The 13,428-nt window shown below is 46.2% G+C and overlaps 1 protein-coding gene across 4 annotated transcripts in view; it reads left to right on the forward strand.

The window, feature by feature from the left end:
- GRIA1 (glutamate ionotropic receptor AMPA type subunit 1) overlaps positions 1-13,017 on the forward strand; it is a 302,524-nt gene extending 289,507 nt beyond the window's left edge. For all 4 annotated transcript variants that reach the window (XM_060146492.1, XM_060146493.1, XM_060146494.1 and 1 more), the window contains 2 exons: positions 5,178-5,312; positions 12,817-13,017. In XM_060146492.1, coding sequence (XP_060002475.1) covers positions 5,178-5,312; positions 12,817-13,017 — 336 coding nt within the window. The remainder of the gene's footprint in view (positions 1-5,177; positions 5,313-12,816) is intronic.
- The last annotated feature ends 411 nt before the right edge of the window (positions 13,018-13,428 follow it).

The raw sequence follows: 13,428 nt of genomic DNA on the forward strand, positions 1-13,428 counted from the left end.
GACAAAGAGATGCAGGAGGCAGTCCATCTCCCCCAAACCACGGAGACTTTTGGCTCCAGCCGAGCATCCTGCACAGGGTCAGGGCTCCCAGTCTCTGTAAGGCAGCCAGGCGATGGCCTAGAGAGAACCGGTGACTTCAGGATCCATCTCCTGGGAGTTATGTGTGCTCCAAGATGACACATCCAACATACAGCAGTGACCCAGATCAGAGACTAAAGGTTGCAACATCCTAGGCCCTGCCCAGTGTCCCTAAGCCACACATCCTAAATCTCCCATCACTGCCCCAGGAGGAGGAACCAGACAGAAACAAAGATTTCTTCCTTTCAAACACTGTCCCTGGGGTCATGAGCCAGAAGCTCCGCTAGCTTCCTCGGACACACAAGACCCCAGCTCTCCAATGCACAGTCCAGGCAGATAGTTCATAGGGGGTAGAGGCCCCCTGTGCAGACACCCACTTGACCCTCAGACTGGTGCCTCTGTTTTGGAAAATACCTCCCACTCGGGAAGAGGCCTCCGCCAGCAGTTGGGTTCCCTTCCACAACCCACATGGACTCCTTGAGCTCTCTGCTGCAGTTTGGTTTCAAGTCAGGAGGTTCTGCGGTGCACTGTACAGGAGCCGGTCCCTGAGCACATGCTGCTGAGAAGAGCTGCCCCCACGGCCCTCACTTTCGCAGAATCTGCCTTGCCAATTATTAGTACAATGGGCCAATTCTCATCCTGTGTTGCTCTTGGGGAAATTATGCAGGCTGGGGAACTGGCCTAGATTGGAAACGGAACAGCAGAAGCTGCCAATTAACATGAGTTCTTTTTTTGCATCCCCTAAAGAGGTTAGTCTCTAGGGAGAACTTATAAAAGACATGATCCCAGGCCCTCTAGGAACTCCTTAGCTGCCTCGCATCTCTGGGGGTTGGGACGAATGTCCAAAGTCACTTGGTCTAACTCTCTGTCCAGTGCTTGAATCCCTTAGATGAACTCGTCAGCTACTTCCTGAATGCATCCATGTTTGAGGAACTCACCACTCTCCACAGCAGGGCATTCCACATTTGGACGGCTCTATTGATTTGAAAGGTCTTCCTTTAATTCAATCAAATCCACCTTCCCATAACTCCTCCACTTTGGTCCTCGCTTGTGAGTGAGCTTGGCCAACCACTGAGTCTCCACTCCCAGGAAATAACCAACCACTCAGGAAAATGGCACCTAGGCCCAAACTATAAGGTTTGGAAAAGCACAAGAGAAAGCCTACTGGAGCAGAAAGGCTAATAGGAAGAAGAAGGGTTGGACTATTCTCATGGCCCTGAAAGGCAAAGTCAGGTTACAGATTCAGCATGGGATGGATTGCAAGAGCCCCTAAAACTTCAGCTGTACACACATCAGAAAATCTGTGGAAAGCAGAGGAAAACAGAAGCTGCAGCCTTTACTTCTTGGGGGTTCAAACTCTCACAGAAAAGAAGGAATGGAAGCATTTGGAGAAAGCTGAAGCTTGGTCCAGATTTAGTAGACCTCACGTGATGGGCAACACCAGTCTCCATAGGAGGGACTGGTCTTATGGCCAAAGACCTTGGCTTCTCCTTAGAACTTCCTACTTACGCCATTAAAAAGCATCAAGTCTCTCTGCCTCAGACCTGGCTCAACCCTGCCCATGAAGATTTAAGCCATCTCTGCATTCTTGGAAGGGATGTTAGCTCAGAAACACAGAGGGAGCCTGGGACAGTCCCCCATTATGTGGGAAGAGCAAGGAAAAATATGAAAAAGAAAAAAATCTCTCTTGCACACGGGGAAGGTGACAAAACAAGACAATAGGTTAAGGGGAACAGATGAAGGGAGGGGCCTCGTCACCATAACAACAAGCCCAACAATTCTGAAAGATGGGATTTTTGTTTTTCTTTGCACCTGTCATTCTCCTCAGTATTGTCACTCTCCCGGCTCCTGGCAGAAGATAAGTTGTGAGTTTTTCACACCCACCAACAAGCTGCCTGGCTCTGGGGAGTGCAGCTGCTAAGGGAGGGGAAGAGAATGGGGTCTCCCAGAGGGTGCTCAGGGAGACTAGGATTCTGTCTTTCGCCTCCCTGGTCAAAGCTGGGAAGCATGTAGCTTCCTCATGAAACATGAACATGGCTGTTTGTACACAAATGTGTCAGAAAGTCCCCTCTTATATGGATACAGAGGAATCAGAGCTCTGGTCCTTAAATAAAAGGAATTTTTGTTCCTGCCCCAGGATACCCATCGTATTCCAACAGAGGTAGTCGAAGAGAGTCATTAACGGCAGCTCAATGGAAGGCTATGGCCTTGGGCTTCCAGGAGGGTGGGAGGGAGATGCCAGAGGGAGGGGATATGGGGATATATGTATACGTATAGCTGATTCACTTTGTTATACAGCAGAAGCTAACACAACATTGTAAAGCAATTATACTCCAATAAAGATGTTTAAAAAAAAAAAAGCCAACGGCGCACATAAGGGAAATTAGAAACCTTGCCTAAATGTAAACTCCTCAACCATGTGAGCTAAGAAGACACCAGGACCAGCCCTTCATTCTAATCCTATCCAATTATGCCAAATTTAGACAGTAGGGCTTCATCTAAGTTTGCTTTCTGACACTGGTGGTGATAGGGCCCAGGTGCTCCCTTGATTCTAGAGGTCTTCCCAGGACTGTGTGAACATAAAGAAGGATCAGTAGCACTGTGTCCTGCAAGAGGTGGCAGTGCCCATACCATCTGGCTGTCCTCTTTGTGTGGCATATGTCCCCTCACCAACATACACTGCCATGCCCACGGACCAGAGAGACCTCCTTCAGAAGTGAGGGATGCTCTCCACCTCCAGACACAATCAAATTCTTAGTCATTGGACCTTCCTCCTTCTGCAGATACATAGAATATGCCTCCTACTCTCACTTCCCTATGAAGATCTGACCACACTTCCTTCCAAGATATATTAGAAATGGACATTACACCTTTTACATTCAGGGAGGCAGATGGCCTCTTAAGGTTTTTTGAAGACAGTAACAAAAAAAAAAGATGCCCACCACTCCCTTATCCTTGAAGACAATCCACAACCAAAGTGAACTTGAAAAGACCATGAGGAAGGAAACAGAAACCACTTTGGTGACCAGGAGGCAAGATGCACTTCAGCTACTGAAAGGCTGATCAGCTGGTGAAGTCAGCGGGACTCAAGCCTTTCCTCCCGGCCTTCTTGTCTACCACCTTCCCCCAGGCCTGCTCCCCATCCATTCTCTCTGAGCTTCACTGTCAACCACTCTTCTCTAAGGTGTGAGCTGATAAGATATTAACATGCCTCCCCACCACACAGAAGAGTTTTATAGGAACTTCTATAAACCGTAAGTGCTCCAAGAACTCTAAAGACTTACTTTCCAGCAGAATTACAGAACTCCCAAACAACGAAGAGGGAGACATTTTGAGCATTCTGAAAAATCAGGCCAAGTGGGAATTTATTTGTTCAGCCAACTCTTGAACCAAGCACCCAACTCATTTTTGCACATTTCCTTTATCAGGCCGTGATACCAGAGGAGGAGAAATTCTACCCCTTTGAATAGTCATTTCCACTGCTTCCAAAGCCAGACTATGCCTTGCCAAGCGTAACCCATATTCAAGAACCATCTGCTTTAGCAATACAGGAAGCCACCAGAGGGGTATGCTTTAGATAATCCTACAGCTCTGCTGGCCCAGGCTGCTTCTGGGGAGGGAAGGGATGCTGCTATCTGCCAGCTGCAGTCCCCAAGCTCAGCCCTGCTGAATCCTGTACAATGCACCGAGTAGAACTAGGGCGGAGGCCACTGACTTGGTCAATTACTGGCCCCTTTCCCCACGCCCAGATGCCAATAGGCAGATGTCAGAGGAGTCCCTAGGACATGACATTTCACCTTTTGCGTGGCTCGCCTACAACCCCACCTGAAAAAGAACACATGGAGAGATGTAAAAGCTTTATCCCACCCAGTGCCACCAACCAACCTGCCAACCATGCCGCGTGCCTGTACCAGCTGAGGCGCGCGTTTCATTTTAATTTGATGAGAAATCTGTACCTGAGCAAACAATATAAACAAAGGTGTTCGAGCCACTGTGACATCTGGGGATGAGTATGCTTCTAAGATTTAAAGATGTTCTCTTGCCTGTGTCAAGAGTCTGACTGATCCCACTCTCCCCAAGCCATTACCCTCTCCCATGACCAGCGGTTTTGTTTGGTTATTCTCACCACCTGGGGAGATGTCTCTCAGTCCCCCACTTTTGAACCCCACTAGAGGTGACAGAACTCAGGGCTGGTCTCACTAACCGATGACCTTTCTCAGGCTCCACGAAATGAGCTCTGTCCACCTCCTACTGAACATGGACACTTGTCCCCAGGACCCTAGGAATTAAGTACCCTGTTCCACGATCCTGTTCATGCAGAACCAGTGCGAGATCTTTTAGCCCAGGCAACAGAGCTTTCTAAGTTCAGCTACCGAGTCTGCCTCCAGTGTTTTTCAGCAAGCACCTCCACGAGAAAAATGACTCCAATTAAGCATAATTACTAGGATTTAATAGAGCCATTTTTCTATCTCAGTGCCTTTTTTCTATTACAAGCCCCACAGTTTTCTTTTTCCCTCAATTGGGACTCAGCACAGTAAGTTAAAGGTATACATTTGTTGATCTTTATTATACATACAATAACTGTCTTATTAAATTGAATTCAAATGCACATCTAGGAGAAAGTTCATTTTAAGTACCAACTCGCAGAAAAACACTCACAGGCATAAACAATAAGCAAGGCCAGTGCGTTGCGAAGCAGCCACGGGGTTGGGGGGCAGGAACTGAGCTGCAAAGGAAGGGACACAGTTTCCTGAAAGAATGGAGTAAGCGCAGCGTGCAGATCTTGGTAGAAGCTGCCCTGACTTCTTGTGTCATTTCCCACCCTCAAACGTGCATTGGGGAGGAGGGGAAATCTAACTATACATTCAATGTAAACAGGGATGCTAGAAAAATTGTTATACACACATATGCTCGCACATGCATACATTTTTTCCTGGGAAACGTTTAACACACTGTCAATAAACACAAAGCCTTTCCAACTATTGTGAATGTTAAAGAGGGTGATGGGGTTGAGTGTATGTGTGTTAAAATGCTGTTTCTTGGATGGTCTCTAGCCCCTTGGCTCACTTGACTCTCCCCCCACCCCCTCCTCTTCCTAGGACAAGACAAGCGCTCTGAGCCTCAGCAATGTGGCCGGCGTGTTCTACATCCTGATCGGAGGACTTGGACTAGCCATGCTGGTTGCCTTAATCGAGTTCTGCTACAAATCGCGTAGCGAATCCAAGCGGATGAAGGTGGCATCGTCTTCCCAGGCCTTTTTCCTAACTTGTTCTGTGATACAGCTGGGTTTTCTGGGAGTCCTTTTACTAAAAAGGGTGGGGAGTGGCAGGAGGTTGAGGTCAACCCGAGGCATGGGATGACAGGAAGCTGTTTTGAGGAAGGTGACAGGGAAAGACACAGCGGTGAGAGAAGAAAGAAGATGGCAAGTGTCAGGGTAAACGTAAGGCCTGAGAAAACAAATGCATCAGCCAGAGATGGGGGGGCTGAGATGAAAAGTTAGCGGTTAAGTGGGCATTCAAGATAGTGTGAGGCAAGAGTGACCGCTACAAAGGTAGATCCTCCGAGGTCACGTTAACTGAAGTGTAGCTCCCAAGATGGGATGGGGTGGGGTGGGGGCGGGTTGGTATCCTCCCTCTACAAGGTGGATGACCTTGCCATGCTCGGTGAGGGAGGTCTTTTCTTAGCCACCATATGGTAAGGTGGACTTTGGCAAAGAGGATCATGCCCCCAGAATGGTAAGCACGTTAATTAGATGACCCCAAACTACATCAAATATAGCTGAAGGCAACTAACTGGAAAAGAGACGATATGAGAGCTGTCTGTAAAAACAGGAAGATTTTTCAGGGGGGAAAGAAAACATATTAGTTCTGTGGGGTCCCAAAGTATACGACAAGAACTAAGGACTAAAAGCTATGGAGAACAGATACGAACACAGTGAGTGAGATCTACCTCTCTTTCAGAGCTGCCTACCCCACAGTGGGATGGATTAGCCCAATGAGCGGCAAGCAGCCCATCACTGGAGGCACACACAGAGGCCGAATAATTCCTGACAAGGCTATAGGTTCAAGTATCCAAAGGGAGTTCGGATGACATGGCCTTGAAGGCCCCTCACATGTCATCATTTAGTTTCAGTAAGAAAATATTTTTGGAAGGAAGTGTTCTTCATGTGAGCAACACATAAGCAAGACATCAGGAGGAGGAAGAGAGCACTAAGACGCAATCTGTAACCTTCAGCATTTTTAACAAAGAGTGACACAGAAAAACTACCCAGGGAACCAAACTGTGACATAGAGAGGAAGGCCTATAGGGATATCCGGGAGGGAGGAAATAGAGGAGGCTTCTAGGATTCAAACCAACAGAAGTGGAAAGAAGCACAGTCATTCTGAGCAATGAACCCTGGGCTGTTACCTTCACTTGACTAGACTAAGAGGACTCATCGGTAGGATTTGCTCTCCTAGAATCTCATGCTTTCCACCCATGCGCCTTTATGCAGGTCAATCCCTCTCCCTGTCTTCTGTCCCATAGGACCCATTTAAAAGGCAACTTCCCAAGATATAATAACAAGGAATAATTAAGGGATGGTAATGTGATGGTATTCAGCCAGGGAACCTAGGAGCACCTCCATCCTACCCTTGACCAGGTCACTCAAATCCAGGTCCTCTTAGAAAGGACAAAGCACAGCAAAAGCATGGGCCTCAGATCCTAAACGCAGTGTAGACCTCCAAGGAGCTTGGCTGGACACAGCAAAGTCTCCTAGAACCTAAAAAGCTTTCTTTGCCTACTGCATCCCAAACATAAGCCTAAAGACTCTCCTATCTTACCCTCCAAAGTGAGGAAAGTTTACTCCAGAGGCAGCAAGGGGAAAAGGAGACGAAATGGGTGAGCACAACTTTTACAACCCTCCAAAACCTTCCCCATGGGCCATGACACAAACCAGTGTCGCAGGATTGGCCCAGTACACATCGTAGGAACTCCCCTAGAACATACTGCAGTGTAGGGTCTAAAGCAAGGCTCTGGCGACTGAATGTCTGACCACAAATCTTGCCTGTTCCTCATGTTAACTGTGTCATCTTGAACAAGGTTCAATAGCTCTCTGATCCTCCTTTTCTATAAAATGGAGCTAGTGGTAGTACAGACCTCATAAAACTGTTGTGGTTTGTATGAAAAAATTGATATAAAGGGCTCTGCAAAATGCTTGGCCCATAGTAAGCCCTCAATAAATAAGAATAACTAGAATTTATAATAATAATATATTATTATTAGTGGCCAGCTACAGCCTCCTTAAGACTTCCCTTTTATAGCCCCTACTTATATGTCCTAGGCTTTTTTAAGCTACAGAGATTGTCAGTTCCTTAAGGTAAGAAGGTGTGTCTGATTTCTCTTTGGGCATCCCACATACGTAGGGTATTAGTAAAAATTAACATGGAATTGTATCTAGAGAAAATCTCTTGGAGGATGAAGTGAGGCATTGGAAGGAGCTGCTGTTAGGTTAAGCAAACACAAGCATCAAAACAGCCCAGCCTGGAAGCACACACACCACCATCCAAAGTGCTTTTGTTCCCATCTGTTTGTACTCCCAAGATCTGATGAGACCAGGCATCCCCAAGCAGGAAAGCTGGACTTCCGGCCCTTACTATGGGATGACCATGTCCCACTAATCATAGTCAGTGCCAGGTGGTGGTACCAGGGTGGCTAATGACTAAGATCCTCTTAAACCTGTACAATGTTGACCTTCACTGCTGACGTCACAACATTCAGGTAAAGACAAGAATCCTTCTAAGAGGCCACTGAATCACGTCACAACTTCTGGGAGACATTCTCACCCTTCCCTGTCCAAAGAAAATATTGAATTTCTCAGGAGCCAACATCAGGATCTCTTGGAATCATTAATGCAAGGTCTTTCATCACAATCTTCTATAGTTAATTCCATCGGTTGGCATAACTTCTGTCCAACTCACCGAGGCTCCTAATAGAATTATTAATCTTCCACCTGCAAAAAAGATGCCTCTCTGGTCCTCATTAGTTAACCCAACCCTTAATTTTCAAAGCTCCATCAACTTCTGTCTTAGCCAAAGGAGATAAGTGATCACATTCTGCTTGCCTCTCAGACTTTCCAGGTTTGCAGTTCTCTTTATCATTCTGTACTTTGCCTTCTCCAAAGGCAGATTAACTCTTTCCAGAAGTGCAGCCTCCAGCCTCACACAGTGGACCACAATGACAGTGTCCAGGGCCTTTGGCAAGAATCTTCCCTCTTGTTTCTTTCCTTAGTCACAGTATGTGGCCAACTCTTAAGACCTGGAGCCCCTAAACCTAGTTCATGATCAGCCTCCTACTTCTCAAGAGTGTATAAGGAGCCCTTCCCCACTCTGCATGAAAAAGAGAAGAAAGAGGAAGAGGGGGTGGAAGAGAGAAAGAAGGGAAGGAAGGCGAGAGAAGAAAGGAAGGAATAAAGGAAAGATATCTTTTCAGTAACTTCCATGTTCAAAGCACTTTATATAGCACTTTATATACACTTTCATTAACCCTGTTCTTGCAATTCAACAGATGAAGAAATACGGGTTCAGAGAAGCTAAGTAGTTTTTCCAACAAGGTCACGTAAGCTCGGAGCTGGAGGAACAGGAATTAGACCTCCAGCACGGCCCCTGCAAAGCCTGGGCTCTTGGTACCAGCCAAGCTACTTCTCATAAATTTCTCTCTCCTCTCCAACCGCATGGCAACAGATAATTTTTATCACCTACTACCTCCTGTCAAAACCCCGCCCACAGTGCAGAGACAAATAAGATGCAGCCCTTATCCTTAGGTTTGCCTGATCTAGCTGTTGAGGCCATCCATGGGATGTGATCCTTTGCTTGTGCATTACTGAGACCCTTTTCCCTTCGATGTCACATGAGCAGGACACAGAACAAGTGTCACAGGGATGGCGGGAGGGCACCCTGCAGGCAGTCCTTCCACAGAGACAATGGAGCACCACTGCCTGCTAGGCATTGCTCAGCGCTGGGGATACAGTCAGGAACAAACAGGCACAACTTCTGATTTCAGGAAGCTGAGAATTTAATTGGAAGACAGAAACAAGCAAATACGTATATGTTCAATGAGTGTTTGAAGAAAAAGGTCCATGCTCTCAAGTCCTGATCGGGGAATGGAGTGTGGGGCAGGACAGACAGGCTTCCCTGAGAAACTGATGTTTAACAGACTTGAAACAGGAAAAGAATTGACCAGGGGAAGATAATTGCTACCAAAGGATGCACAAGTATCACAGAGCCAAAGACCAGAACTCTTGCCCAGAAATGAGTGGAAAGCCAGGGAGACCGGGCACAGGAAGACTGAGGGAAAAGGAGAGCATGGGAGAGTTGGGGACTCAGAGAGGGACTTCAGGCGACCACAACATTTCAGTATAATTGAAACTGTCATACAGTAGCAGAAATATAAAACCCAATACATATTCCAAATTGAATAAAGTCTCAGATGCCCTGTCCCTCCCCTCTGCCCAGGAAAACAGACAGGAACCTGAGCCCTTAGTTGATATTAAGGACAACCAGGGTGTTTATTATTCACCACCTTGCTCCCCCAAAGAAATAATCCCCAGCCACTCCCACCCCCAGGAGAGCCTACTGACTTTTCATAATTGTAGTGGCTGTGCTGACACCGGCTGTGTGGAAACCATTGAGGCTTTGCACATTTCCCTGCAATTAACGCACAGCTGAGTGACGGGGTCAGGCAGAGGAGGGGGGCAACCTCCACAGCAGGCGGTCCCTCTGGCTCTCAGCACGCATGCTAGGATGAGGTCATCACCCAGGGCTGAGCTTTTATTAGGCTGTTCTATGACATGCAGAGGCTGGGCAGACTTTTCTTAGAAAAGCAAGTAGCTGAGAAGTTAGGACGTAATCACTGCTGGAGAAATGAGTCTCTGAAGCACCAACCTGGGGGACTTTGAGGTTGGACTTTTCACTCACCCTTTTCTCCCTGAGTATCAGTTTCAAAAACAACTTATAAGGATGAACTTAAAGAATGGCTGGTATGTCAAGCATGGACAGGAAAGAACCTCAGTTCCTAGAGGCAAGGGGAGAAATGACATCAGCTTACGACTGGTTAGCTACAGGCGGGGAGGAGGACACACAGTCAGGAGGTCATCCACTTTGACCCTAGGTCACAGATAACTGTAACTTGAAGCAAGTCAGTAACAAGTCCTCAGTTTCTCTATAAAGTGAAATCAACTCCATCGGTGTATTTCCACCTTGCTTGCGTATTAAAATCACCTGGGGAGTTTTTAAAACTCCAGATGTCCAGGCCACACACCATACCTATTAAGTCAGCATCCCTGGGGTAGGTCTCAGGCATCAGTGCTTTTTTCCCCCAGAACTCCCCAGATGATACCAACGTGTGGCCAAGTTTGAGAACTAGTGAAATAGTCATTTCTAGCAGTGCTTCCCACGCCAAAGTTTTGACTCTATTCCTCCCTTCTCCTGAGATTAGAAAGAAAACCAGTAAGTAGGTAATCCCCACCATCAATGTCAGTATGGAGTCAGTGACCTCTGAGAATCCTTCACCTTCCTTGAAAACCAATTCTCAATGACATGAACTTGGAGGGTTTTAGCTACATGCCTGGCTAAATTATCTCAGATTTTGATAGGCACCAATAGATTATGACACCAGCCTTCTCCTTTAAGATGAATTTGTCAAGTACCACCAACTTCCATGCAGTATTACGGAAATAGGTGAGATCTTTTGAGAAACAAAGCCCAGGGTGATCTGTGTGAACTTTAAACTTTTTTTTTTAATTAAAGGGGTGTGGCAAAGGAAAATCAGAAGATAGACATTCCAAGCTAATCCATAGAAGGTTCCACACTGCCCACACACAAAAATAAGTCGTTATTTTCTTTTTAACATTTTAAAAGTGAGAATAAGTAACCATGGATTCATCATGTTTTCTTTTCACATTTCCCCATAGAGCATCACAGTGGTGTTTATGGGACCCTGACTTAGAAGAATGCTATCCAGGTCACACTTCCTCTTCAGCGAAGGACAACCAGGCAGAATGTAAATTAATCACATCCAGGAGTCTGAAGAGGAGACAGAACCCATGTGGGTGGAGCATCATATGGGGCAGATCTGTCTGAATCATGGATTTTTTAAAAGAAAGAATATTTTAAAACACTGTCAGATCTGCCAGTAATAAGAGGATCCTCCCAGCATAGTATAGCAGAAAGAGTAACAATTGGGTCAAAACTGCCCTGCTTACATCCGTGAGGCCACAGCAGGTTGACTGACTTCTCTGATCACTAGAATCACGCCAATGTGCAAAAGAGGAAGCCATCAACTTTTTGAGAATGGCCCTATGTGTTCGGATACCTATGGGGCCTCTAACAACATGCTAGACACGCTGGCAGGTAGCTAAGGATTGAGAAGACACAGCCCTTGCCCTTCTCCAGACATTTAGTTCTCTTAAAGAAGATGGAAGTTACATACCTGAAGCAGAATCATTGCGAGCAAATATATAATGCATGAGTACTGGCAGGGGTAGGGGGCAGGACTTGCTGGGGCAGTCTAAGACAACTTCAAGGAGGTAGGAATAAACTGAGTCTTGAAGGATGGGTAGGTTGATCTTAGAGAAAGAAACCTCTCAACTCATATACCCCTCAACTCATTCTCCTTTGTGTTGATTCCCACCAAGAAACTAAGCCCTACCTCAAAATTTCTATAGGTATCTTTCAACGGGAAGTTGGAAGTGATAGGAAGAGGGTTTAAATTTCATGTATGAAGTTTCTTTCTCGAAAGGATCTTGGAACAGAACACTTCCTCTTGTCTAATAGGATATGGTTCTAATTACAGACTGTGGTCTTGAGCATTCTCTCTAACTCATCTGATCCTGGGGTGATCATTGATCACATCTAGAATTCCAACATTCTAGAAGTCACAAGCTTTCACAGATCAGTAGCACTGATCTGATGTGTCGGTTTAGAAGTACAGGTTACATGTGCTGATGGGAAGCAGATGACGTGCAGATATTGATCTTTGGAATTCATTCTCACTTTCTTTAGCACATGCTTCTTTCCAATTACATTATGCTGACTGTATTATTCGAACAAGTCCGACATTCCCTTAACACATACTGCTAGAGGTAGGATAGCATTTTTCTCTGATCAGAGGTAGTTTTAAATTTTTAGCTAACAGTGATACAACCTCAATTTTCTGTTAACATTTCAACTCATTTTTCATGCAGTATAGTACCATTCTTGCTAATAAAATCAGTAGGTGCATAGATAATTACATTTTGACAAACATGGAGATTTAAAAGGTCTAGAGCGATAAGGAAACAAGCGCAAGGTCACACAACTAGCTGATGTCAGAACCAGGGCTAAAACCCAAGTTTCCTAAACCCCATTTCTAGAGTCTTCTACTTGGTCCTGTTGCTACGTTTATTATCATCAATACTACCATGGCTCTGTTGTACCTTTAGAAATCACAGAAGATAAGAACAGGAAAGGACCTTAGAGATCACCCAATCCAGCACACCTTACTAGAAACCAAGAGCACGTGAGGTCCAGAGAGGGGATCAGACTTGTCCAGGGCCACAAAACAGTTTTGCGGGTTCGAGGGAAGTCAAGACTAGCATTACACATTTGGAAAAAAGTTGGACGGGGAGGAGAGTGGGGTGACATTTTAAGTCCAGTGTTGACTCATTCTCCTTGCCAATCACTGCCAAGGACCTGGGGAAGAACCCCCGGTCCTCCTGAAAAGGGTTTCTGTTTGATCCCACAGCAATCCATCAACGAAGCCATACGGACATCGACACTCCCCCGAAACAGCGGGGCAGGAGCCAGCGGTGGCGGCAGTGGAGAGAACGGCCGGGTGGTCAGCCATGACTTCCCCAAGTCCATGCAATCGATCCCCTGCATGAGCCACAGTTCAGGGATGCCCTTGGGAGCCACCGGATTGTAACTGGAGCGGACGGAGACCCCTTGGGGAGTATGCCCAGGCTCCCCCAGTTCCATCCCAAACCCTTCAGTGCCAAAAACAACAAAATGAAATGCCACCGCCACCAACCACCATGACCACAAGGAGGACGATTCAACAGATTTTCCTGAAGAATTGAGAAAACATTTTGCGGCCCCTTTTCCTTTTCTGATGTTCTTTCACCCTTTTCCTTTTGCTAAGTGAGGATGACAAATAACACTGTACTGCAATAAGGGGAGAATAACCCTGTTACATAGAGCCTGTGTCTCTGAACGTGGAGTCACTGGCGCACTAATGAGGAAGCTGTCCTGTTTTCTTTGAATTTGGTTATTCATGCGTCTTAGTGTGTGCACTATATATTTTTTCGTATTAATATCCATGGTTTGCAGGTTCTGT

The sequence above is a fragment of the Lagenorhynchus albirostris genome, chromosome 3 (genome assembly GCF_949774975.1).
Source record: "Lagenorhynchus albirostris chromosome 3, mLagAlb1.1, whole genome shotgun sequence".
Lineage (NCBI taxonomy): Eukaryota > Metazoa > Chordata > Mammalia > Artiodactyla > Delphinidae > Lagenorhynchus > Lagenorhynchus albirostris.